This window comes from Pongo abelii, chromosome 23 (assembly GCF_028885655.2).
Source record: "Pongo abelii isolate AG06213 chromosome 23, NHGRI_mPonAbe1-v2.0_pri, whole genome shotgun sequence".
In the NCBI taxonomy this organism is placed as follows: Eukaryota; Metazoa; Chordata; class Mammalia; order Primates; family Hominidae; genus Pongo; species Pongo abelii.
Genome location: NC_085929.1, coordinates 23,142,203 through 23,169,349, shown reverse-complemented (window position 1 = coordinate 23,169,349; position 27,147 = coordinate 23,142,203). Strand labels below are relative to the sequence as shown.

General features: G+C 43.2%; 1 protein-coding gene across 3 annotated transcripts in view; it reads right to left on the bottom strand.

Annotated features, from left to right (window-relative positions):
• Window positions 1–22,525: 22,525 nt before the first annotated feature.
• XKR3 (XK related 3) overlaps window positions 22,526–27,147 on the bottom strand; it is a 92,295-nt gene continuing 87,673 nt past the window's right edge. For 2 of the 3 annotated variants that reach the window (XM_054543010.1, XM_054543011.1), the window contains one exon: window positions 22,526–23,452. In XM_054543010.1, the coding sequence (XP_054398985.1) occupies window positions 22,779–23,452 (674 nt within the window). In that variant the 3' untranslated portion in view covers window positions 22,526–22,778. The remainder of the gene's footprint in view (window positions 23,453–27,147) is intronic. The other variant, XM_054543009.1, reaches the window with a different exon arrangement.

Here is a 27,147-nt window from a genome sequence, read left to right as displayed (position 1 = left end):
TTGGTAGAGACAGGATTTCACCATGTTGGCAAGGCTGGTTGTTTTTTTTTTTTTTTTTTTTTTTTTCTGAGATGGAGTCTCGCTCTGTTGCCCAGGCTGGAGTGTAATTGTGCAAACTTGGTTCGCTGCAACCTCCACCTACCGGGTTCAGGCGATCCTCCTGCCAGGTACTCCCGAGTAGCTGGGATTACCGGCGTGTGCCGCCACGCCCAGCTAATTTTTCTTATATTAGTAGAGACCGGGTTTCACCATGTTGGCCAGGCTTGTGTTTTTTGTTTGTTTGTTTTTTTCTGAGATGGAGTCTCGCTCTGTTGCCCAGGCTAGAGTGCAGTGGTTCAATCTTGGTTCGCAGCAACTTCCACCTCCCAGGTTCAACCAATCCTCCTGCCTGGGCCTCCGGTGTAGCTGGGATTACAGACGTGTGGCACCACGGACAGCTAATTTTTTTGTATATGTAGCAGAGACAGGGTTTCACCAGGTTAGCCAGGCTGGTCTTTTTTTTTTTTTTTTTTTTTTTTTTTTTTTCAGATGGTGTCTCTCTCTGTTGCCCAGGTTGGAATGCTTCTTTTTTTTGAGATGGAGTCTCATTCTTTTCCCAGGCTGCAGTGTAGTGATGCAATCTTGGCTCGCTGCAACCTCCACCTCCTGGGTTCATGGGATCCTCCTGCCTGTGCCTCCGGAGTAGATGGGATTACAGGCGTGTGTCACCACGGCCAGCTAATTAGTTTGTATATGTAGCAGAGACAGGATTTCACCAGGTTAGCCAGTGTGGTCTTTTTGCTTTTGTTGTTGTTGAGATGGAGTCTCTCTCTGTTGCCCAGGCTGGAATGCTTCTTTTTTTTTGAGATAGAGTCTCACTCTTTTCCCAGGCTGCAGTGTAGTGATGCAATCTTGGCTCGCTGCAAGCTGCAACTCCTGGGTTCAAGTGATTCTCCTGCCTGGGCTTCCCGAGTAGCTGGGATTACAGGCATGTGCCACCGCGCCCAGCTAATTTCTTTGTATATTTAGTAGAGGCAGGGTTTCACCAGGTTGGCCAGGCTGGTCTTTATTTTATTTTATTTTTTTATTTTACTTTTTTTGAGATCGAATCTCTCTCTGCTGGCCAGACTGGAATGTTTTTTTTTTTGAGATAGAGTCTCACTCTTTTGCCCAGGTTGCAGTGCAGTGATGCAATCTTGCCTCGAAGCAATCTTCACCTCCCTGGTTGAAGCAATCCTCCTGCGTAGGCGTCCGGAGTAGCTGGCATGAGAGGCGTGTGCCACCACGCCCAGCTAATTTTTTTTGTAGATTTAGTAGAGACAGGATTTCACCATGCTGGCCAGGCTGGTCTTTTTTTTTTTTTTCTCTCAGATGGAGTCTCGCTCTGTTGCCCATGCTGGAGTGTTATTGTGCAATCTTGGTTCGCTGCAACCTCCACCTACCGGGTTCAAGCAATCCTCCTGCCAGGGACTCCCGATTAGCTGGGACTACTGGCGTGTGCCACCACTTCCCGCTAATTTTTCTTATATTAGTAGAGACCGGGTTTCACCATGTTGGCCAGGCTGGTGTTTTTTTTTTTGTTTGTTTGTTTCTGAGATGGAGTCTCGCTCTGTTTCCCTGGCTAGAGTGCAGTGGTTCAATCTTGGTTCACGGCCACTTCCACCTCCCGGGTTCAAGCAATCCTCCTGCCTGGGTCTGCGCTGTAGCTGGGACTAAAGGCGGGTGCCACCACGCCCAGCTAATTTTTTTGTATATTTAGTACCGGCAGGGTTTCACCAGGTTGGCCAGGCTGGTGTTTTATTTATTTATTTATTTATTTATTTATTTTGAGATGGAATCTCTCTCTGCTGGCCAGACTGGAATGTTCTTTTTTTTGAGACAGAGTCTCACTCTTTTGCCCACGTTGGAGTGCAGTGATGCAATCTTGGCTCCCGGTAATCTCGACCTCCCGGGTTCAAGCAATCCTCCTGCCTGGGCCTCCGGAGTAGCTGGCATTAGAGGCGTGTGCCACCACGCCCAGCTAATTTTTTTGTAGATTTAGTAGAGACAGGATTTCACCATGTTGGCCAGGCTGGTCTTTTTTTTTTTTTTCTCTGAGATGGAGTCTCGTTCTGTTGCCCAGGCTGGAGCGTAATTGTGCAATCTTGGTTCGCTGCAACCTCCACCTACCGGGTTCAAGCGATCCTCCTGCCAGGGACTCCCGAGTAGCTGGGATTACCAGCGTGGGCCACCACGCCCAGCTAATTTTTCTTATATTAGTAGAGACCGGGTTTCACCATGTTGGCCAGGCTGGTGTTTTATTTTTGTTTGTTTGTTTCTGAGATGGAGTCTTGCTCTGTTGCCCAGGCTAGAGTGCAGTGGTTCAATCTTGGTTCGCAGCAACTTCCATCTCCCGGGTTCAAGGAATCCCCCTGCCTCGGCCTCCGTTGTAGTTGGGATTACAGGCGTGTGCCACCACGCACAGCTAATTTTTTTGTATATGTAGTAGAGACAGGGTTTCACCAGGTTAGCCAGGGTGGTCTTTTATTTATTTATTTATTTTTTTGAGATGGAGTCTCTCTCTCCTGGCCACACTGGAATGTTTTTTTTTTTTGAGATAGAGTCTCACTCTTTTGCTCAGGTTGGAATGCAGTGATGCAATCTTGACTCGCGGCAATCTCCAATCCCCGGGTTCAAGCCATCCTCCTGCCTGGGCCTCCGGAGTAGCTGGGATTAGAGGTGTGTGCCACCACGCCCAGCTAATTTTTTTGTAGATTTAGTAGAGACAGGATTTCACCATGTTGGCCAGGCTAGTCTTTTTTTTTTTCTCTGAGATGGAGTCTCGTTCTGTTGCCCAGGCTGGAGTGTAATTGTACAATCTTGGTTCGCTGCAACCTCCACCTACCGGGGTCAAGCGATCCTCCTGCCAGGGACTCCCGAGCAGCTGGGATTACAGGTGTGTGCCACCACACCCAGCTAATTTTTTTGTATATTTAGTAGAGGCAGATTTCAACAGGTTGGCCAGGCTGGTCTTTGTTTTTTTTTTTGTTTTTTTTTTTCAGATGAAGTCTCTCTCTGTTCCCTAGGCTGGAATGCTTCTTTTTTTTGAGATGGAGTCTCACTCTTTTCCCAGGCTGCAGTGTAGTGATGCAATCTTGGCTCACTGCAACCTCCACCTTCTGGGTTCATGGGATCCTCCTGCCTGTGCCTCCGGAGTAGATGGGATTACAGGCGTGTGTCACCACGGTCAGCTAATTTTTTTGTATATGTAGTAGAGACAGGGTTTCACCAGCTTAGCCAGTCTGGTCTTTTTGCTTTTGTTGTTGTTGAGATGGAGTCTCTCTCTGTTGCCCAGGCTGGAATGCTTCTTTTTTTTGAGATAGAGTCTCACTCTTTTGCCCACGCTGGAGTGCAGTGATGCAATCTTGGCTTGCTGCAACCTCCAACTCCCGGGTTCAAGCGATCCTCCTGCCTGGGCCTCCCAAGTAGCTGGGATTACAGGCGTGTGCCACCACGCCCAGCTAATTTTTTTGTATATTTAGTAGAGGCAGGGTTTCACCAGGTTCGCCAGGCTGGTCTTTTTTTTTTTTTTTTTTTTTTTTTGAGATGGTATGTCTGTCTGCTAGCCAGACTGGAATGTTTTTTTTTTTGAGATAGAGTCTCACTCTTTTGCCCAGGTTGGAGTGCAGTGATGCAATCTTGGCTCGCGGAAATCTCCAACCCCCGGGGTCAAGCAGTCGTCCTGCCGGGCCTCTGGAGTAGCTGGGATTAGAGGCATGTGCCAGCACGCCCAGCTAATTTTTTTGTAGATTTGGTAGAGACAGGATTTCACCATGTTGGCCAGGCTGGTCTTTTTCTTTTTTTTTTTTTTTTCTCTGAGATGGAGTCTCGCTCTGTTGCCCAGGCTGGAGTGTATTTGTGCAATCTTGGTTCGCTGCAACCTCCAATTACTGGGTTCAGGCGATCCTCCTGCCAGGGACTCCCGAGTAGCTGGGATTACCGGCGTGTGCCACCACGCCCAGCTAATTTTTCTTATATTAGTAGAGACCGGGTTTCACCATGCTGCCCAGGTTGGTGTTGTTTTTTTGTTTGTTTGTTTCTGAGATGGAGTCTCGCTCTGTGGCCCAGGCTAGAGTGCAGTGGTTCAATCTTGGTTCGCAGCAACTTCCACCTCCCGGGTTGAAGCAATCCTCCTGCCTGGACTTCCGTTGTAGCTGGGATTACAGGCGTGTGGCACCACGCATAGCTAATTTTTTTGTATATGTAGCAGAGACAGGGTTTCACCAGGTTAGCCAGGCTGGTCTTTTTGTTTGTTTGTTTGTTTTTCTTCAGATGGTGTCTCTCTCTGTTGCCCAGGTTGGAATGCTTCTTTTTTTTGAGATGGAGTCTCACTCTTTTCCCAGGCTGCAGTGTAGTGATGCAATCTTGGCTCACTGCAACCTCCACCTTCTGGGTTCATGGGATCCTCCTGCCTGTGCCTCCGGAGTAGATGGGATTACAGGCGTGTGTCACCACGGTCAGCTAATTTTTTTGTATATGTAGTAGAGACAGGATTTCACCAGCTTAGCCAGTCTGGTCTTTTTGTTGTTGTTGTTGTTGAGATGGAGTCTCTCTCTGTTGCCCAGGCTGGAATGCTTCTTTTTTTTGAGATGGAGTCTCACTCTTTTGCCCACGCTGGAGTGCAGTCAGGCAATCTTGGCTCGCTGCAACCTCCAACTCCCGGGTTCAAGGGATCCTCCTGCCTTGGCCTCCCGAGTAGCTGGGATTACAGGCGTGTGCCACCACGCCCAGCTAATTTTTTTGTATATTTATTAGAGGCAGGGTTTCACCAGGTTGGCCAGGCTCGTCATTTTTTTTTTGTTTTGTTTGAGATGGAATGTCTCTCTGCTGGCCAGACAGGAATGTTTTTTTTTTTTGAGATAGAGTCTCACTCTTTTCCCCAGGTTAGAGTGCAGTGATGCAATCTTGGCTCACGGCAATCTCCAACCCCGAGGTTCAAGCAATCCTCCTGTCTGGGCCTCCGGAGTAGCTGGGATTAGAGGCGTGTGCCACCACGCCCAGCTAATTTTTTTGTAGATTTAGCAGAGACAGGATTTAACCATGTTGGAAGGCTGGTCTCTTTTTTGTTTTTCTCTGGGATGGAGTCTCGCTTTGTTGCCCAGGCTGGAGTGTAATTGTGCAATCTTGGTTTGCTGCAACCTCCACCTACCGGGTTCAAGCGATCCTCCTGCCAGGGACTCCCGAGTAGCTGGGATTACCGGCGTGTGCCACCACGCCCAGCTAATTTTTCTTATATTAGTAGAGACCGGGTTTCACCGTGCTGCCCAGGTTGGTGTTTTTTTTTGTTTGTTTGTTTTTTTCCGAGATGGAGTGTCGCTCTGTTGCCCAGGCTAGAGTACAGTGGTTCAGTCTTGGTTCACAGCAATTTCCACCTCCCGGGTTCAAGCAGTCCTCCTGCCTGGACCTCCGGTGTAGCTGGGATTACAGGCGTGTGGCACCACGGACAGCTAATTTTTTTGTATATTTAGTAGCGGCACGGTTTCACCAGGTTGGCCAGGGTGGTCTTTGGTTTTTATTTGATTTTTTTTTTTTTTTTTTTTTTTTTGAGATGGAATCTCTCTCTCCTGGCCACACTGGAATTTTTTTTTTTTTTTTTGAGATAGAGTCTCACTGTTTTGCCCAGGTTAGAGTGCAGTGATGCAATCTTCGCTCACAGCAATCTCCAACTCCCGAGTTCAAGCAATCCTCCTGCCTGGGCCTCCGGAGTAGTAGGGATTAGAGGTGTATGCCACCACTCCCAGCTAATTTTTTGTAGATTTAGCAGAGACTGGATTTCACCATGTTGGCAAGGCTGGTCTTTTTTTTTTTTTTTTTTTTTCCTCTGAGATGGAGTCTCATTCTGTTGCCCAGGCTGGAGTGTAATTTTGCAATCTTGGTTCGCTGCAACCTCCACCTACCGGGTTCAAGGGATCCTCCTGCCAGGTACTCCCGAGTAGCTGGGATTACCGGCGTGTGCCACCACTCCCAGCTAATTTTTCTTATATTATTAGAGACCGGGTTTTACCATGTTGGCCAGGCTGGTGTTTTTTTGTTTGTTTGTTTGTTTCTGAGATGGAGCCTCGCTCTGTTGCCCAGGGTAGAGTGCAGTGGTACAGTCTTGGTTCACTGCAACTTCCACCTCCCAGGTTCAAGCAATCCTCCTGCCTGGGCCTCCGGTGTAGCTGGGATTACAGGCGTGTGCCACCACGCACAGCTAATTTTTTTTTATATGTAGCAGAGACACGGTTTCACCAGGTTAGCCAGGCTTGTCTTTGTTTTTTTTTTGTTTTTTTGGTTTTTTGTTTGTTTGTTTCAGATGGAGTCTCTCTCTGTTGCCCAGGCTGGAATGCGTCTTTTTTTTGAGATGGAGTCTCACTCTTTTCCCAGGCTGTAGTGTAGTGATGCAATCTTGGCTCGCTACAACCTCCACCTCCTGGGTTCATGGGATCCTCCTGCCTGTGCCTCCGGAGGAGATGGGATTACAGGCGTGTGTCACCACGGCCACCTAACTTTTTGTATATGTAGTAGAGACAGGATTTCATCAGGGTAGCCAGTCTGGTCTTTTTGTTTTTGTTGTTGTTGAGATGGAGTCTCTCTCTGTTGCCCAGGGTGGAATGCTTCTTTTTTTTGAGATAGAGTCTCACTCTTTTGCCCACGCTGGAGTGCAGTGACGCAATCTGGGCTCGCTACAACCTCCAACTCCCGGGTTCAAGCGATCCTCCTGCCTGGGCCTCCCGAGTAGCTGGGATTACAGGTGTGTGCCACCACGCCCAGCTAATTTTTTTGTATATGTAGCAGAGACAGGGTTTCACCAGGTTAGCCAGGCTGGTCTTTGTTTTTTTTTGGTTTTTTTGTTTTTTTTGTTTTTCAGATGGAGTCTCTCTCTGTTGCCCAGGCTGGAATGCTTCTTTTTTTTGAGATGGAGTCTCACTCTTTTGCCCAGGTTGGAGTGCAGTGATGCAATCTTGGCTCGCGGCAATCTCCAACCCCCATGGTCAAGCAATCCTCCTGCCTGGGCCTCTGGAGTAGCTGGCATTAGAGGCGTGTGCCACCACGCCCAGCTAATTTTTTTGTAGATTTAGTAGAGACAGGATTTCACCATGTTGGCCAGGCTGGTCTTTTTTTTTTGTTTTGTTTTTTCTCTGAGATGGAGTCTCGCTCTGTTGTCCAGGCTGGAGTGTAATTGTGCAATCTTCGTTCGCTGCAACCTCCACCTACTGGGTTCAAGCGATCCTCCTGCCAGGGACTCCCGATTAGCTGGGATTACCGGCGTGTGCCACCACTCCCAGCTAATTTTTCTTGGGTTTCACCATGTTGGCCAGGTGTTGTTTTTTGTTTGTTTGTTTGTTTCTGAGATGGAGTTTCGCTCCGTTTCCCTGGCTAGAGTGCAGTGGTACAATCTTGGTTCGCTGCAACTTCCACCTCCCGCATTCAAGCAATCCTCCTGCCTGGGCCTCCGGTGTAGCTGGGATTACAGGCGTGTGCCACCACGCACAGCTAATTTTTTTGCATATACAGCAGAGACACGGTTTCACCAGGTTAGCCAGGCTTGTCTTTGTTTTTTTGTTTTTTGTTTTTTGTTTCAGATGGAGTCTCTCTCTGTTGCCCAGGCTGGAATGGGTCTTTTTTTTGAGATGGAGTCTCACTCTTTTCCCAGGCTGTAGTGTAGTGATGCAATCTTGGCTCGCTACAACCTCCACCTCCTGGGTTCATGGGATCCTCCTGCCTGTGCCTCCGGAGGAGATGGGATTACAGGCGTGTGTCACCACGGCCAGCTAATTTTTTTGTATATGTAGTAGAGACAGGATTTCATCAGGGTAGCCAGTCTGGTCTTTTTGTTTTTGTTGTTGTTGAGATGGAGTCTCTCTCTGTTGCCCAGGGTGGAATGCTTCGTTTTTTTGAGATAGAGTCTCACTCTTTTGCCCACGCTGGAGTGCAGTGACGCAATCTGGGTTCGCTACAACCTCCAACTCCCAGGTTCAAGCGATCCTCCTGCCTGGGCCTCCCGAGTAGCTGGGATTACAGGTGTGTGCCACCACGCCCAGCTAATTTTTTTGTATATTTAGTAGAGGCAGGGTTTCACCAGGTTGGCCAGGCTGGTCTTTTTTTTTTTTTTTTTTTTTTTTTTTTTTTTTTTTTTGAGATGGAATCTCTCTCTCCTGGCCAGACTGGAATGTCTTTTTTTTTGAGATGGAGTCTCACTCTTTTGCCCAGGTTGGAGTGCAGTGATGCAATCTTGGCTCACGGCAATCTCCAACCCCCATGGTCAAGCAATCCTCCTGCCTGGGCCTCTGGAGTAGCTGGCATTAGAGGCGTGTGCCACCACGCCCAGCTAATTTTTTTGTAGATTTAGTAGAGACAGGATTTCACCATGTTGGCCAGGCTGGTCTTTTTTTTTTTTTTCTCTGAGATGAAGTCTAGCTCTGTTGCCCAGGCTGGAGTGTAATTGCGCAATCTACGTTCGCTGCAACCTCCACCTACCGGGTTCAAGCCATCCTCCTGCCAGGGACTCCCGAGCAGCTGGGATTACAGGCGTGTGCGATCACCCCCAGCTAATTTTTCTTTTATTAGTAGAGACCGGGTTTCACCATGTTTGTCATGCTGGTGTTTTTTTTTGTTTGTTTGTTTCTGAGATGGAGTCTCGCTCTGTTGCCCAGGCTAGAGTGCAGTGGTTCAATCTTGGTTCGCAGCAACTCCCACCTCCCGGGTTCAAGCAATCCTCCTGCTTGGGCCTCCCGAGTAGCTGGGATTACAGGCGTGTGACACCATGCCCAGCTAATTTTTTTAACATAATTAGTAGAGACAGGGTTTCACCACGTTTGCCAGGCTGGTCTTATTTTTTTTTTTTTGAGATGGAATCTCTCTCTGCTGGCCAGACTGGAATGTTTTTTTTTTTTTTGAGATAGAGTATCACACTTTTGCCCAGGTTGGAGTGCAGTGATGCAATCTTGGGTCGCGGCAATCTCTGCCTCCCGGGTTCAAGCAATCCTCCTGCCTGGGCGTTCGGAGTTGCTAGGATTAGAAGAGTGTGCCACCATGCCCAGCTAATTTCTTTGTAGATTTAGGAGAGATAGTATTTCACCATGTTGGCCAGGCTGGTCTTTTTTTTTTTTCTCTGAGGTGGAGTCTCACTCTGTTGCCCAGGCTGGAGTGTAATTGTGCAATCTTGGTTTGCTGCAACCTCCACCTACCGGGTTCAAGCGATCCTCCTGCCAGGGTCTCCCGAGTAACTGGGATTACCAGCGTGTGCCACCACGCCCAACTAATTTTTCTTATATTAGTAGAGACTGGGTTTCACCATGTTGGCCAGGCTGGTGTTTTTTTTTTGTTTGTTTGTTTCTGAGATGGAGTCTCGCTGTGTTGCCCTGGCTATGGTGCAGTGGTACAATCTTGGTTCGCTGCAACTTCCACCTCCCGGGTTCAAGCAATCCTCCTGCCTGGGCCTGCGGTGTAGCTGGGATTACAGGCGTGTGCCACCACGCATAGCTAATTTTTTTGTATATGTAGCAGAGACAGGGTTTCACCAGGTTACCCAATCTAGTCTTTTTGTTTTTGATGTTGTTGAGATGGAGTCTCTCTCTGTTTCCCAGGCTGGAATGCTTCTTGTTTTTTGAGATAGAGTCTCACTCTTTTGCCCACGCTGGAGTGCAGTGATGCAATCTTGGCTCGCTGAAACCTCCAACTCCCGGGTTCAAGTGATCCTCCTGCCTGGGCCTCCCGAGTGGCTGGGATTACAGGCGTGTGCCACCACACCCAGCTAATTTTTTTGTATATGTATTGGAGAGAGGGTTTCAGCAGGTTAGCCATGCTGGTCTTTGTTTTTTTTTGTTTTTTTGTTTTTTTTTTTATTCAGATGGAGTCTCTCTCTGTTGCCCAGGCTGGAATGCTTCTTTTTTTTGAGATGGAGTCTCACTCTTTTCCCAGGCTGCAGTGTAGTGATGCAATCTTGGCTCACTGCAACCTCCACCTCCTGAGTTCAAGTGATCCTCCTGCCTGTGCCTCTGGAGTAGATGGGATTAGAGGCGTGTGTCACCACGGCCAGCTAAATTTTTTGTATATTAGTAGGGGCCGGGTTTCACCATATTGGCCAGGGTGCACTTTTATTTTTCGTTTTTTTCTTTCTGAGATGGATTCTCGCTCTGTTGCCCAGGCTGGAATATTTGTTTTTTTTGAGATAGAGTCTCAGTCTTTTGCCCACGCTGGAGTACAGTGATGCAATCTTGGCTCGCTGAAACCTCCAACTCCCGGGTTCAGGCAATCCTCCTGTCTGGGCCTCCCGAGTGGCTGGGATTACAGGCGTGTGCCACCACGTCCAGCTAATTTTTTTTCATATTTAGTAGAGACTGTGTTTCACCATGCTGGCCAGGCTGGCCTTTTTTTTTTTTTTTTTTGATATGGAATCTCGCTCTGTTGCCAAGGCTGGAGTGCACTGGTGCAATCTTGGTTCACTGCAACTTGCACCTCCCAGATTCAAGCGATCCACCTGCCTGGGCCTCCTGAGTAGCTGGGATTACAGGCCTGTGCCACCACGCCCAGCTAATTTTTTTGTATATTTAGGAGTGACAGGATTTCACCATGTTGGCCAGGCTGGTCTTTTTTTTTTTTTTTTTTTTTGAGATGAAGTCTCATTATCTTTTTTTTTTTTTTTTGAGATGAAGTCTCATTATCTTGCCCAGGTTGGAGTGCTTCATTTTTTTCAGATGGAGTCTCACTCTGTTGCCCAGGTTGGGGTGCAGTGGTGTAATCTTGGTTCGTTGCAAACTCCACCTCCCCGGTTCAAGCGTTCCTGCTGCCTGGGTCACCCGATTAGCTGGAATTACAGGCGTGTGCCACCACGCCTGGCAAATTTTTTGTATATTCGTAGAGACGGTGTTTCACCATGTTGGCCTGGGTGCACTTTTATTATTCTTTCTTTTCTTTCTGAGATGGATTCTCTCTCTGCTGCCCACGCTGGAGTGCAGTGGTGGAATCTTGGTTCGCTGCAACTTCCAACTCCCGGGTTCAAGCGATCCTCCTTCCTGGGCCTCCCGTGTAGCTGGGATTACAGGCGTGTGACACCACGCCCAGCTTATTTTTTTGTATATTTGGTAGAGGCAGGGTTTCATCAGGTTGGCCATGCTGGTCTTTTTTTTTTTTTTTTTTTTAGATGGAGTCTCACTCTGTTGCCCAGGCTGGAGTGCTTCTCTTTTTTGAGATGGAGTGTCACTCTGTTGCCCAGGCTGGAGGGCAGTGGTGCAATATTGGTTTGCTGCAACCTCCACCTCCCGGGCTCAAGTCATTTTCCTTCCTCTACCTCCGGAGTAGATGGGATTACAGGAGTGTGCCACCACGCCCAGCTAATTTTTTGTATATTAGTAGAGAAGGGGTTTCACCATGTTAGCTAGAGTGGTTTTTTTTTTTTTTTTTTTTTGAGATGGAGTCTCACTCTCTTGCCCAGGCTTGAGTGCGATGGAGCAATCTTGACTCGCTGCAACCTCCATCTTCCTGGTTCAAGCGATCCCCCTGTCTGGGTGTCACAAGTAGCTGGGATTACAGGCGTGTGCCACCACACTCAGCTAATTTTTTTTATATTATTAGAGACCGGGTTTCACCATGTTGGCCAGAGTGGACCTTTTTTTGTTTGTTTCTGATATGGATTCTCACTCTCTTGCCCAGGCTAGAGTGCAGTGATGCAATCTTGGTTTGCTGCAACTTCCACCTCCTGGGTTCAAGTGATCCTGCTGCCTGGGCCTCCCGAGTAGCTGGGATTACAGGCGTGTGCCACCACGCCCAGCTAATTTTTTTGTATATGTAGTAGAGACAGGATTTCACCAGGTTAGCCAGTCTGGTCTTTTTGTTGTTGTTGTTGTTGAGATGGAGTCTCTCTCTGTTGCCCAGGCTGGAATGCTTCTTTTTTTGAGATGGAGTACCACTCTTTTGCCCAGGCTGAAGTGCAGTGATGCAATCTTGGCTCGCTGCCACCTCCAACTCCCAGGTTCAAGCGATCCTCCTCCCTGGGCCTCCTGAGTAGCTGGGATTACAGGCGTGTGCCACCACGCCCAGCTAATTTTTTTGTATATTTAGTAGAGGCAGGGTTTCACCAGGTTGGCCAGGCTCGTCTTTTTTTTTTTTTGTTTGTTTGTTTTGAGATGGTATCTCTGCTGGCCAGACTGGAATGATTTTTTTTTTTGAGATAGAGTCTCACTCTTTTGCCCAGGTTGGAGTGCAGTGATGCAATCTTGGCTCGCGGCAATCTCCACCTCCCGGGTTCAAGCAATCTCTTGCCTGGGCCTCCGGAGTAGCTGGGATTAGAGGCATGTGCCACCACGCCCAGCTAATTTTTTTCTAGATTTAGTAGAGACAGGATTTCACCATGTTGGCCAGGCTGGTCTTTTTTTTTCTCTGAGATAGAGTCTCGCTGTGTTGCCCAGGCTGGAGTATAATTGTGCAATCTTGGTTCGCTGCAACCTCCACCTACCGGGTTCAAGCGATCCTCCTGCCAGGGACTCCCGAGTAGCTGGGATTAGCGGCGTGTGCCACCATGCCCAGCTAATTTTTCTTATATTAGTAGAGAGCGGGTTTCACCATGGTGGCCAGGCTGGTGTTTTTTGTTTGTTTGTTTCTGAGATGGAGGCTCGCTCTGTTGCCCAGGCTAGAGTGTAGTGGTTCAATCTTGGTTCGCTGCAACTTCCACCTCCCAGGTTCAAGCAATCCTCCTGCCTGGGCCTCCGGTGTAGCTGGGATTACAGGCGTGTGCCACCACGCCCAGCTAAATTTTTTGTATATGTAGCAGAGACAGGGTTTCACCAGGTTAGCCAGGCTGGTCTTTTTTTGTTTTGTTTTTTTTTTTTTTTTTTTTTTCAGATGGAGTCTCTCTCTGTTGCCCAGGCTGGAATGCTTCTTTTTTTTGAGATGGAGTCTCACTCTTTTCCTAGGCTGCAGTGTAGTGATGCAATCTTGGCTCGCTGCAACCTCCACCTCCTGGGTTCATGCGATCCTCCTGCCTGTGCCTCCGGAGTAGATGGGATTACAGGTGTGTGTCACCACGGCCAGCTAATTTTTTTGTATGTTAGTAGCGACCAGGTTTCACCATATTGGCCAGGGTGCCCTTTTCTTTTTCTTTTTTTTCTTTCTGAGATGGATTCTCACTCTGTTGCCCAGGCTGGAATGTTTCTTTTTTATGAGATAGAGTCTCACTCTTTTGCCCACGCTGGAGTGCAGTGATGCAATCTTGGCTCGCTGCAACCTCCAACTCCCGGGTTCAAGCGATCCTCCTGCCTGGGTCTCTCGAGTGGCTGGGATTACAGGCGTGTGCCACCATAACTTGCCCTAATAACCTGTTTTAGAGCTCACTGATTTTTTATTGTTTGATCTGTTTTGCTGGTGAGAGTCTCTTGAATTTTTCACTTCAGCCAATGTGTTTCTTAGTTCCAGGATTTTTTTAATTTTTTAATTATTGCATTTAAAAATTTCTCTCAGAAGTTTATTAGTTCCTTTTCTGTCATTTTAGGGATCTGAGTTTCCTGAAAACAGCCATTTTGAATTCTTGTTTAGAGAACTCACTGATAGCCATCACATTAGTTAGCACTGGTCAATGGTTTAGTGCTTTGTGCATTTGGGAAGATTATGATTCCTTGTTTGGTATTATTTCTAGTCATTATACATCTATATCTTTTTATTGAAGTGCTAGTTATTTATTTCATTCTTTTCTCTGTATTATTTTGTGTTTTACTGAATATATCTGCCTTGAGGTTTTTTTAGACACACCTGTGGTGTTTTGTTTGCTTGCTTTCAGCTACGTCAGTTTCTTTGTTTTGACAGTAGATGGTGCCTTAAGCCATGGTTTGCCTCAGCTCTAGCAAGCTTAGGATTGCTGCCAGTCCCCTATCAGAGAGATTCTGAAGGGGATATGCTAACAGTGAGGGAAGGCTGGCTATAAGTTTGTGCCTAGGTAAATTATGAAATATACCTCCTACCTCATGGTACTGCTGCACAGGCACTCTGGTTTGGCATCTCCTATGGCTGAGATATCAAGGCTGGAGGTGGTAGTCCTGCCTTTCTGCCTTGTCCCTTTTTGTCCTCAGGAATTCTTCTTCTTTCAGGCATTCACAAGGCTTCCTGTGGGTTAAGGCAGGAACAGGTTTCCTGCCAGGAAATCAAAAATGGCTTGTGTTGTCTACTTCAACTTTATTTAATCCAGTGTAGTAACCATGAGACAGAGGTTTTTTTTTTTTTACACTTGGTTGCCAGCAGACTAGGGGAAGAGTGTCATGAATATAAAAGCCAAACTTTCTTATCATCTGCCTGGTTTCTTCACTTCTCTGTCACCCTAGGAGCTGTCTCATCCTCATATTTCAGTTCTGAGTTATTGCTGTTTAGATAACCTATGCAATGTATATCGGTTTTTGGTTTCCTGTATGTGTTCTTGGGGGGAGGGGGAGCTAGGGTTGGTGGGGAAACATGCCAGCTTCCTTTACTATGTCATTTTTTTGTAAAAGTACTCTTCTCTAGTTTGCACTTTTTCTACTTCCTTGTGTGTGAATTTATGTTATAATTCTACATTTCTTCTTTATGTATCTACATGTTTGCAACTATATATTTCTCAGTATTGATTTTGCTGCATCCCAGAAGTTTTAATATGTTTTAATTTTCCATTTATCTGCAAGGATTCTTTAATTTCTTGCAGATTCTTCAATTAGCCATAGGTTGTTGAAGAGTGTATTGTTTAGTTTCCAAATATCATACATTTTTCAGTTTTTAGAAAATGGGGCTCAGGCGGTCACAGTGACTCGTGCGTGTAATCGCAGCACTTTGGGAGGCTGAGGGGGATGGATCACTTGAGGTCAGGAGTTCAAGACCAGACTGATCAATATGGTGAAACTTCATCTCTACTAAAATTACAAAAATTAGCCAGGTGTGGTGTGGGCACCTGTAGTCTCAGCTACTTGGGAGGCTGAGGCAGTAGAATCACTCGAACATGGAAGGCAGAGGTTGCAGTGAGCTGAGATTGTGCCACTGCAGTCCAGCCTGGGTGACACAGCAAAACTCCGTCTCAAAAAAACAGAGGGAGGCAGTCTCTAGTTTTATTCCATTGTGGTTGGAAAAAGCATTATGTGTGATTTCAATAATTTTAAATATGAGACTTGCTTTGTGGCCTACCGTGAAGACTATTCTGGACCTATAAACCCTTTAGAAGAATATTTAATCCACTTGTGGAGTGGAGTGTTTTGTATATGTCTGATAGCCTCATTTGGTTTATAATGCTGTTTAAGACATTTGTTTTCTTATTGAACTTCTGTTTGGTTGTTTCATCCACTGTTGAAAGTGGGATGTTGAAATCACCAACTATTATTGCAGAACTGTCTACCTCTTCAAATCTGTTTGTCTTTGTTTCATATATCCTGAGGATCTTTTATTAGGTAAATATGTAAGGATAATATATTTTTGATGAATTAAACATTCTTGATATTTGCATAGTACCTCTAACTCTATTTTGGTTACTGTTTGAATTAATTTTCCCATCCCTTTTAAAACATGTAAAAAGTTATTCTGTCAATCTTTGACTTTTAACTGGAGTTTAATTTATCTGCATTTAAGGTAATTACTGATAAGAAAGAATTTATTTTGCTATTTTTGTCCTTGTTTTCTACAAGTTTGTTGTTGTTGTTGTTGTTGTTATTCAATTCCTCCAAAAACTGCTCATTTTTACATTTGTTTTTCTAGGGTACCATTTTGACTGTCTCATTTCTCTTTAGTATATTTTAACAGTTATTTTCTTAGTGGTCATTAAGGGTATTATAACGAATATCTTAAATTTATAATAATATAGTGTGAATTATAACAACTGTGTACATTATATAAAAATATTTTCCCATACTGCTGTCCCTCCATTCCTACATTTTTTTGTCAAAAATTGCTTCTTATTCAATATGTGCTAACAGCACAGATATATAATTCTTGTTTTATTATATGTCATTCTTTATTTTATTGTTTTATTTTATTTTACTTTACTGAGACATGGTTTCAATCATGCAGGCTAAACATGGTTCACTACAGCCTTGAGCTCCTGGCCTCAAGGGATCCTCCCACTTCCACCTCCCTTGTAGCTGGGGCTAGGAGGTTCATGCCACCATGCCTGGCTAATTTTATTTTCTGTAGATACAGGGTCACACTTTGTTGCCCCGGCTGGTCTCAAACTCCTGGGCTCAACCAACTCAACCAAACCTCCCACCTTGGCTGGGATTACAGATGTGAAATACTGTGCCTTACTGCTTGTCATTTAAATCTAGTAGAAAAATAAAGTCACAGAAACCCCCAAATACAATGATATTGGCTTTTCTATTTCCTGGTGTAATTACTTTATTGATGTTATTTATTTATTTGCACATGGGTTACTGTGTATTGTTCTTACATTCCTTACTTCCTTTATCATATTTTGTAAGGCCAGTCTAATAGTGATGTACTCTTTTTAATTGTTTGCTTGGAAATGCCTTACTCATAAATTGAGTAATTGAGTTTGGTTTTGCCAGATATTGAGTTTATGACTGATTTTTCTTTCAGCACTCTAAATATGTCACCCTAGTGACTTCTTTCCTCCATAAAGTTTAATGAGAAATTGGCTGTTAATGTCATTGAGGATAACTTGCATGTGATCAGTTACTTCTGTCTTGCTTCTTTTAAAGTTCTCTATTTATTTGTCTTTTGTCAATTTCAGTGTATGTGTTTCGGTGTAGGTATCTTTGAGGTTATTCTTCTAGGAGTATTTTTTTTCTTCTGGGATTCTCGAATAAGTAAATTTGTATCTATCAGCACATTTGGGAAGCTTCAGCCATTGCTTCTTCAAATTATTTTTTTTATCTCTATGTCTCCTTTTCCTGTGGGGCTCCCATTATGAATATGTTGATATACTTGATGTTGTTCCATGGCTACCTTAGTTTTATTCATTTTTCTTGTTTTTCTCTTCTTGTACCTTCCTTAGACTGAATATCAAACAATCCATCTTCAAGTTCCTTGATTATCCTTCCTGCATGCTCACGCATACTCTTCAGTCTTTCTAGTTACAGGGTATGAATTTCATTTTTAAAAATAATTTGTAGGTCTTTACTGGTATTTTCCATTTTTGAAACACTGTTGTCCTGGCTTCTCTTAGGTATTTGAGAACACTAAAGTCAAGTAAATTAAAATATTTGCCTAGTAAATACCATGGCTGGGATTCCTGAAGTACAGTTTCTTTTATTTTCCCGTTGAGGGTGCCATTTTTTTGTCCTTTTGAATGCCTTGTATAACACTTTGGATATCATTCAGCATATCCAGAAAACATATTCCTGCCCTCCACAATTGCTTAGTTTTGGGGGTCATTTACTTGTTTTGCAACGCTCTAAAGCTATTTTTGTATCCTGTATTCTTTGTCATGTATGGACACTTAACCTGTGTTCTGTCACTCTGTTTGCCATCTACTGTTTTTGACAAATTTTTAGAAAACACTCCAAGCAAAGAAAAGGAAAAGGAGAAAAGAAAGAAAAGAAAAACTGCCCAGGCTTTGCAGATTGACTCTTTGAGGAATTCCAGTGTTTAGCCCAAAGTCAGGGAAAAGTGAAAGCTTCAGGAGCTTCTCTGTGCATACATCCAATACTGGAAATATTTATAGCCTTTTAAATATACCAGTAGGAGGCTGGGAATGGTGGTTCATACCTGCAATCCCAGCACTTTAGGAGGCTGAGGTGAACAAGTCACTTGAGCCCAGAAGTTTGAGACCAGTTTTGACAACATGGCAAGATCTCATCTCTATAAAACATACAAAAATAAGCTGTGTGTGGTGACCCATGCCTGCACTGCGGGAGGCTGAGGTGGGAGGATCACAGAATCCAGAAAGATTGAGCTGCTGAGGAAACTGAGGTGGGAAAATCACTTGAGCCCAGGGAGGTCGAGGCTGCAGTGAGCCAGGATCATGCCTCATGACTCCAACCTGGGCCACAGGGCAAGACTCTGTCTCTATTTAAAAACAAAACCAAAGCAAACAACAACAACAACAAACTGTGAGAGTTTTTCAAAGCTGATTTTCCACAGCAATTTCCTACCCCAACCTCTTCCTTCCAGGCATTTTCTTTGTGTACTGCTTGACCTGAGTGCCAGGTAGCTCTGACTAGTATATTTCCCTTCCACAAAGGCCTCTTGGGAGTTGACTTCTCACCCCAAGAAAGCTATGAGGTGGGCTAAAGAATCTGAGCTAATAATCTTCAAGAGAACTTCAGAGAGTTCAAATCATACAATCATTATTATTACTATTATTATTATTATTTGAGACAGAGTCTCAATCTGTTGCACAGGCTGGAGTGCACTGACAGAATCTCGGTTCAGTGCAACCTCTACCTCCCAGGTTCAAGTGATTCTCCTGCCTCAGCCTCCCCAGTAGCTGGGACTACAGGCTTCTGCTGCCAGGCCCAGCTAATTATTGTAGTTTTAGTAGAGACAGGGTTTCGCCGTGACAACCACAATTCTTTGAGATAAGCTCCATATCTTTCCCACATGCCTCAAAAGCTGCACCTAGAACTTAGTCTTCTTCACTGCTGCCATGAAACGATGGAGTGGGTGATAATGGACAGTTAAAATACCACACACTGGCTGGGCGTAATGGTTCACGCCTGTAATCCCAGCACTTTGGGAGGCCGAGGCAGGTAGATCACCAGGTAAGGAGACTGAGACTATCCTGGCTAACACGGTGAAACCCTGTCTCTACTAAAAATACAAAAAATTATCCAGGCATTGTGGCACGCACCTGTAGTCCAGCTATTCGGGAGGCTGAGGCAGGAGAATCGCTTGAACCCAGGAGGCAGAGGTTGTAGTAAGCCGAGATTGCACCACTACACTCCAGCCTGGGTGACAGAGGGAGAGTCTGTCTCAGAAAAACAGAAAGAAGAAGAAGAAGAAAAAAAAGACACACACTGTCTTGCCCAAACTCAGGGGTAAGGTCTTCTTTAGCCACTCCCGTGAGTTATGTTATTAGACTCCAGAGTTCCAAGAGTCAAGTCTGAGGTTTTTTTCTCTGCCTTATACCCTTTAACTTTCAACCCAATTAAATGTAATGACAGCATAAAATACAAACTTGCTTAAATTTACCTTGCTTTTTAATGTTAAGGCGGCGTTCAGCCTGTTTAGTAAGATCTCATACAAGGCTGCGTCCACCATTATTATGAGAGCCATTCTCTCTTTCATTTAATAACAAATAGTTGGCTGGTCACAGGGGCTCATGCTTGTAATCCCAGCCCTTTGGGAGGCTGAGGCGGGTGAATCACAAGGATGAAGACCATCCTTGCTAACACAGTGAAGCCCTGTCTCTACCAAAAATACAAAAAATCAGCCGAGCGTGGTGGCACATGCCTGCAATCCCAGCTACTCAGGAGGCTGAGGCAGGAGAATCACTTGAACTGGGGAAGCAGAGAGGCAGAGGTTGCGGTGAGCCTAGATCACACCATTGCATTCCAGCCTGGACATAGAGAGTGAAACTCCTTCTCAAAAAAAAAAAAAAAAAAAAAAAAGAAAAGAAAAAGTAATGATACAGGGAGATAATAAATAATAAGTCAATAAGTGTTTTAAGAAGCTGTGAAATCTAAAGTAAAGGTAAAGATGGTCATAGATAGGAGCAGGAAAAATTACACAAATCCACACGATCTTAATTTTTGGTGGTGATTTCTCATCAGAAAAAAAAAACATAAAAGAAATTATGAATAAGAAAATTGTCTACATTGCTTTGGTAGAAAAAAGTAGGAGGAAAAACAAAAACAACAAAATAATGAGAATTATACAATATTAAGCTTTAGTGTTCTTCATCATTTATCATGGTGATTATTTCCCCAAGAAATAAGAAATAACAGAAGCAAAATAGTCAAATAGAAGGTCACATAGGCATATATTACTGTCTATGTATATCAAACCAAGTTTAATTTTAATTCATTCTTTTAGAAATTTTATTTTAAATTAACAATTGTAAAGATTTATGGGACACAAAGTGATTTTATAATACATGTATACACTGCAAAATAATTAAATTGGGCTAGTTAACATATACATCACCTCACACACTTATCATTTCATTGTGGTGAGAATATTTAAACTCTACTTTTCCAACTTTTTTTTTCAGATGGAGTTTCGCTTTTGTCGCCCAGGCTGGAGTGCAGTGGCACAATCTTGGCTCACTGCAACCTCCACTGTCCAGGTTCAAGTGATTCTTCTGCCTCAGCTTCCTGAGTAGCTGTGACTATAGGTGTGTGCCACCAAACCTGGCTAGTTCTTGTATTTTCCGTAGAGACGGTGTTTCACCATGTTGGCCAGGATGGTCTTGAACTCCTGACCTCTAGTGATCTGCCTGCCACGGCCGCCCAAAGTCCTGGGATTACAGGCATGAGGCACCATGCCTGCCTTTTTCAGCTATTTTGAAGTGTACACTTTTTAACTGTGATCACCATTCTGTGCAACAGATCACCAGAACTACTTCCTGCCTCATAGACATTTTTTACCCTTTAACAAATGTCATTCCTTCCGTATGTATTCCTATCACTACCCCACACTCCAATCTCTGACTACTTTCTGTGTATTTGTATAAAGAGTCAGGGTCTTGCTGTGTTGCCTAGGCTGGAGTGCAGTGGCACAACTATGGCTCACTGTGGCCTCAAACACCTGAACTCAAGTGAGCCAACCACCTCATCCTCCCAAAGCGCTGGAGATAACAGACATGAGTCACCACACTTAGCATATTCACTATTTTTATGAGTTCAACGTTTTTAGATTTTACATATAATTGTGACCATGCTATATTTGTTTTTCTGTACCTGTCTTATTTCACTGAGCATAATGTTTTCCAATTCCATTCATTTTATCATAAATAAATAACAGAACTTTCTCCTTTTTTTTTTAAGGCTGTATAGTATATTCCTTTGTGTATATGTGCCACACTTTATCTGTTGATGAGCACTTGGGTTGTTTCCTTATCTTGGCTATTGTGAATAATGCTGACATGAATATAGGTAATGCAAATATCTCTCTGAAATACTAATTTATATCATTTGAGTACATATTCAGAAGTAGAGTAGCTGGACCATGTTGTAATTCTATTTTTAATTTTATTTTTGAAACCTCAGTTCTTTCACCCCAGAAGCACAGACTACAAAAGCACAAGAAAAACAGCAATTGGATTGCATCACATCAAACTAAAAAGTTTCTGCACAGCAAAGGAAACAATTAGCAGAGAGGGTGAAGGGACAACCCCTACACTGGGAGAAAATGTCTGCAAATCATATATATGATAAATGGTGAATAATAATACATACAAGAAACTCATACCACTTAACAACAACAAATCAAGTAAGCCTATTAAAAACGGGCAAAGGACCTAAATTTACGTTTCTCAAAAAAAGACAAAAATGGTCAAGTTTATGTTTAACTATGTTTAATTTTATTTATTTATTTTATTTACTTATTTAATGTATTTATTTTGAGATGGAGCCTCACTCTCTCACCCACGCTGGAGTGCAGTGGTGCAATCTCACCTCCCCACAATCTGCACCTCCCAGGTTTCAGCGATTCTCCTGGCTCAGCTTCCTGAGTAGCTGGGACTATAGGTGCATGCCAACACGCCCAGCTAATTTTTATTGTCTTTTTAGTAGAGACGGGGTTTCTTCATGTTAGCGAGGACAGTCTCCATCTCCTGACCTCATGATCTGCCCATCTTGGCCTCCCAAAGTGCTGGGATTACAGGCGTGAGCCATCAAACTTGGCCTTATTTATTTATTTATTTATTTGGAGACAGTCTCACTTTGTCGCCCAGGCTGGAGTGCAGTGGTGCGATCTTGGCTCACTGAAACCTCCACCACCTAGGTTCAAGCAATTCTCCTGCCTCAGCCTCCCTAGTAGCTGGAATTACAGGTATGTGCTACTGTGCCTGGCCAATTTTTGAACAACTGTATATTTAATGATGCTTCACCACCAATCATCAGGGAAATGCTAATTAAAACCAACAATGCACCTTCTCTCAAAAATGTTAGAACAGCTATTATCATGAAGATGAAAGATGACAAGTGTTACTGAGAATGTAGAGCAAAGAGAATCCTTGTGCACTGTTGGTAGGAATGTAAATTCGTATTTCAAATTATTAACATGATTATTTATTTTTAATTGAAAAGTTTTTGTGCTTTAAGATGCATTAATATGAGTTGCTTTCTGTTAGTCAAAGTTCAATGAGAAATTAATTTATATTAATTTAGTTCCCCTAAATTAATATAAATAGGAGCAGTCTCATAAGACTTGCCTTTCAGATTCTCCTTAAGTACAGAATAAAACCTGTGGTAAATACTCTTTCTGAAGAAAACATGTTCACTGATAATGTATACACTACAAACACTTGTTAAAGGCATAGTTTCCAAAAATGTACTAGGTGAAAAATGCATTACGGTCATTTTTCCTCCTCAGTTTTTGGATACAGATGGATTTTTTATTTTGTTTTATTTAATGAATTGTATAATTATAGTTAAGAAAACAAAAATTACTAATGCACGTTCACAGGAGAAAAATGAATTTTATTAGAAACCACTTCCAAGATTTTGCTGTGTATATTTTTTTAATTTAAGAGCCTCTTAACAAGTCACATTCAGCATCTTTACTCATTGTTCTGTGAAAGTACATATGTATATTTTATGAATATGTCATACTTTTTTTGATTTAAAAATATCCAACCCTACTCCAGGAGTGATAGTAATTCCTCAGCTGCTTATTTTTATTCTTTTGAGTTTTCTCTAGATGTTTACATAATATTACGGTGCTTCTGGCTGATTTTCAGTACGTCCTGGCAACACTTTGCCTGACCGCCTTGGGTACAAATACTGATAGAAGAGGAGCATAAAGCCAATGGCCAATAGGTAGGTTATGATGAGCTGCACGGCAATTAATGAGTCACAACAACCCAGCGAAGTTTTCCCTCCAAAGAACCTAAATACCAATATCATTATCACATTTTCTAAAAACTGAAAGCTGTAGTGTAGGATTCCATGGCTCCACCTCTGTCTCCCGTCAATTATTTTGTCATCTGACAACTGCAGTTTCACTGCTGACCAGCAGGAGAAGTTGATGGCAGCATATAGTAGTGTGATCAAGATAAGGGTCAGTACTGTCCCCACCATATTGGAATTATTTTCTGCGTTGCTAGGAAGATGAGCTCCATTTTTCCAAAACTCCAGCCACGGTGCCAACAATGATACAAAATATATGATTAATAAAAAGGGTAGGCTCTTCAGTTTCAGAGATGCAGTGAAAAATGCCAGAGTCACTACACGTGAGATAACCTCCAAAAAACGCCATACCATGACACAGATGAATTCTATCGGCTGTAGCTTAATGGTAGTATCATCACTGCTGATCTGGATGGCCAGTATATTGCAGTGAATGGCCCCATAAGTAACTGATAACAGGGAACATGTTATCAGCAATGCTATTAAAGACAAACATGAAAATGTTAGAGAATATTTTTCATTAGTAATGACCACTTTCTTTTTTAAACTTGCCATTTTAAGATATATTCTTCCTCACCCACCTCCTTTAGCAAATCATTTACTTATAAAAAGAAAGGTTTGTTAATCTTCCATTTTCAGGGATACAGTAAGTATAGGCATGCAAAACATATATTACACCTTGGAAAATCAAGTAATAAGCAAATACATACATATCTACATTTATACATGTATATACACATTCCCTCAAAGAAAAGACTGGCACAGATAAAATGGGAGAGACACATTCAGATCTGATGCTATAAGGTGCGACAGCACATAGAAAGCAGTCTCAATTAAAAAAAATTACCTGAATTAGACATTGAAAAGACAGTTCCATTCTTTATAGAAAGTTAAGAGTGTCAACTAGGAAGTTAGCATGTGAAATAGGAGACTAATGTAATATAAACTGTGTTTTAGGCTATGGTGGTAACAGAAAAGAAGAAATAAGCTGTGGAGTTAAAGTAAATACTGGAAGTGGAGCTGACAGATTCTGCTGAGTGATGGAATACAAGGTACTAGAGAAGCAGAAAAAATAAAAAGTTACAGAAATTAAGAAGTGTGTGTGGCCGGGAGCGGTGGCTCACGCCTGTAATCCCAGCACTTTGGGAGGCCGAGGCGGGTGGATCGCAAGATCAGGAAATCGAGACCATCCTGGCTAACACGGTGAAACCCCGTCTCTACTAAAAATACAAAAAATTAGCCGGGCGTAGTGGTGGGCGCCTGTAGTCCCAGCTACTTGGGAGGCTGAGGCAGGAGAATGGCGTGAACCCAGGAGGCGGAGCTTGCAGTGGTCTGAGATCGCACCACTGCACTCCAGCCTGGGCGACAGAGCGAGACTCCGTCTCAAAAAAAAAAAAAAAGAAGTGTGTGTGTGCATGTGTGTGATTGTATGTATCCATGCAATTTTATGAGAAACTTTTTCATAAGTAAAATTATTTTAATTTCAACATTGTTCTCTCAATAATTAGACAAATAAGCACATGGAAGAAAACCAAAATTATGAAGTAGTTGAATAATTGGTTTAAGCACTTTTGTACTACATTCAGTTGAAAGAGAAAAAATTCATTTTACATATACATGCAGGTTAAAAAAATACACTCTTCGCTGGGCACGGTGGCTCACACCTGTAATCCCAGCACTTTGGGATGCTGAGGTGGGTGTATCACAAGGTCAGGAGATCAAGACCATTCTGGGCGACACAGTGAAACCCCATCTCTAAGGAAAATACAAAAAATTAGCTGGGCATAGACCCAGCTACTCGAGAGGCTGAGGCAGGGCAATTACTTGAACCCAGGAGGCAGAGGTTGCAGTGAACCAGGATAGCGCCACTGGACTTCAGCTTGGGCGACAGAACGAGACTCCATCTCAAAAAACAAACAAACAAACAAATAAACACTAACAAAAAACACTCTTCATACACAGTGAACTTAAGCCAGAAAACAAGGAGGCCAAATAGCAAAATAATCATCCCTCATCTAAATTTATTATTCACTTTCTAACACCATTTAGAAAATGAACATTAACACTCCATTTATTCCTTAAGGAATACTCAAAGTGAAACTCTAAAACATTAGCATTGTAACTGCATTTATGAGAAATGAGACTGAATATAATAAATGACCTAAAAATTAAATGTTTGAAAGTAAAATTTGGCCAGGTATGGTGACTCATACCTGTAATCCTACCTTTAGGAGGCTGAGGTGAATGGATCACTAGAGCCCAGGAGTTCAAGATCAACCTGGGCAACATGGTGAAAACCTGTATCTACAAAACACACACACACACACACACACACACACACACACACACACACACACACACACACACACACACACACACACACACACACACACACACACACACACACACACACACACACACACACACACACACACACACACACACACAGTCCCAGCTATTCAGGAGGCTGCAGTGGGAGGATTGCTTGAGCCCAGGAAGTAAACATAGGACTTTCACTTGGGTCTTTATTTTTCTGTGCCTTCACCCCAGCACTTTGGGAGGATGATATCAAGGGGCAAACTTCTAGACACATCCCGACAACAGATGAGAAACTGTGGCCTCAGCAGGATGGAGTCAAGTTCCAGTCAACATTCCTACTGGTTGACTGAATAAACCTCAGAGGGAAGACCATGGCAGCTGCAGGCCTTGAGTGCATCCAGTGCTCTACTGTGGGCTACAGGTGAAACCTGGCACTGAGTCAGCTTTGGTGGTCTAATTACTTCAGCCATCAAAGTCTAGGCATTAGGATTCCTCCTACTTCTACCAGGGCTGAAGCTATCATAGACTTAAAGACCTTAATTTCCTTCTTCTTCTTGCCCTGAATCTCTGGACAGGCTTACTGTAGAAAGAAGCTTCCAAACAAAGCCCAGCCATGAACACTGAATCAGGCGCCTATATCATTGTGCAGATAACAATGCACAGTCACAAAGATCAGGATCAATGACGAGAACATCATGGCACCAAGTGGACAAAATAAGGTGCCAGTTGTGAGTGATCCGAGAGAGATGGGCATGGACACATAGCCTGACAAAAAATTCAAATACTTATTTTAAGACAATGTAGTGGACTTAAGGAAAACGCAAACAATTCAGAAATTTATCAGAGAAACTTAGCAAGGAGATTGAAATAATGGGAGGAAAAAACTAACAGAAATGTTGAAGATAAAAACACAATAAAATAAAAAAAAATGCAATTGAGAGCACTGACAGAAGTGGCCAAGCAGAAAAACTCAAGGACAGATCAATTAAACATATACAGTCAGAAGAAAAAAAAAGAAATCTAGAAAGTTCATAGGATTTATGGGATAACATCCAAAGAACAAATGTATTAGTCACTGGTGTTCAAGGAAAAGCTGGGTGCAATGGCTCACACCTGTAATCGCAGCAAATTGGGAGGCGGAGGCGGGTGGATCACATATGGTCAGGAGTTTCAGAGCAGAGTGCCCAACATGGTGAAACTGTGTCTCTACTAAAAATACAAAAATTAGTCAGGTGTGGTTGGTGGACACCTGTAATCCCAGCTACTCAAGAGGCTGAGGCAGGATAATCACAGAACCCAGGACACGGAGGTTGCATTGAGCCAAGATCACGCCATTGCACTCCAGCCTGGGCAACAAGAGCAAAACTCCATCTCAAATTAAAAAAAAAAAAAAAAAAAGCATATTGTAGAAAAAAAAGTATAAAGTCTATTTAGAGAAATAATAAAAAATTTTCCAAATCTAAATAAAAACATAAATATTCAGGTAAAGGAATATTGAAGTCTTCCAATAAGATTAAATCCAAATAATATCGCCATGGCTTAATATAATCAAACCAACAAATATCAAAGACAAAGAGAGCATACAGAATTAAGCAGGATAAAAAAGAAAATATCATATCAGGAATATACATATATATTTAATATATGCATATATATAATGTAAATATTAATAGATGCAAAGGGAGAAAAAAACTACAAGGTACTAATAGAAAACTTCAGCACCTTACTTTCAGAAATGAATAGATCATGCAGACAGAAAATCAGTAAGTAAACATCAGATTAAAATGCACTGTAGGGCAAATGGACAAAACAGTTACAGAACTATCCATCCAAGAGTTATAGAATACACATTCTT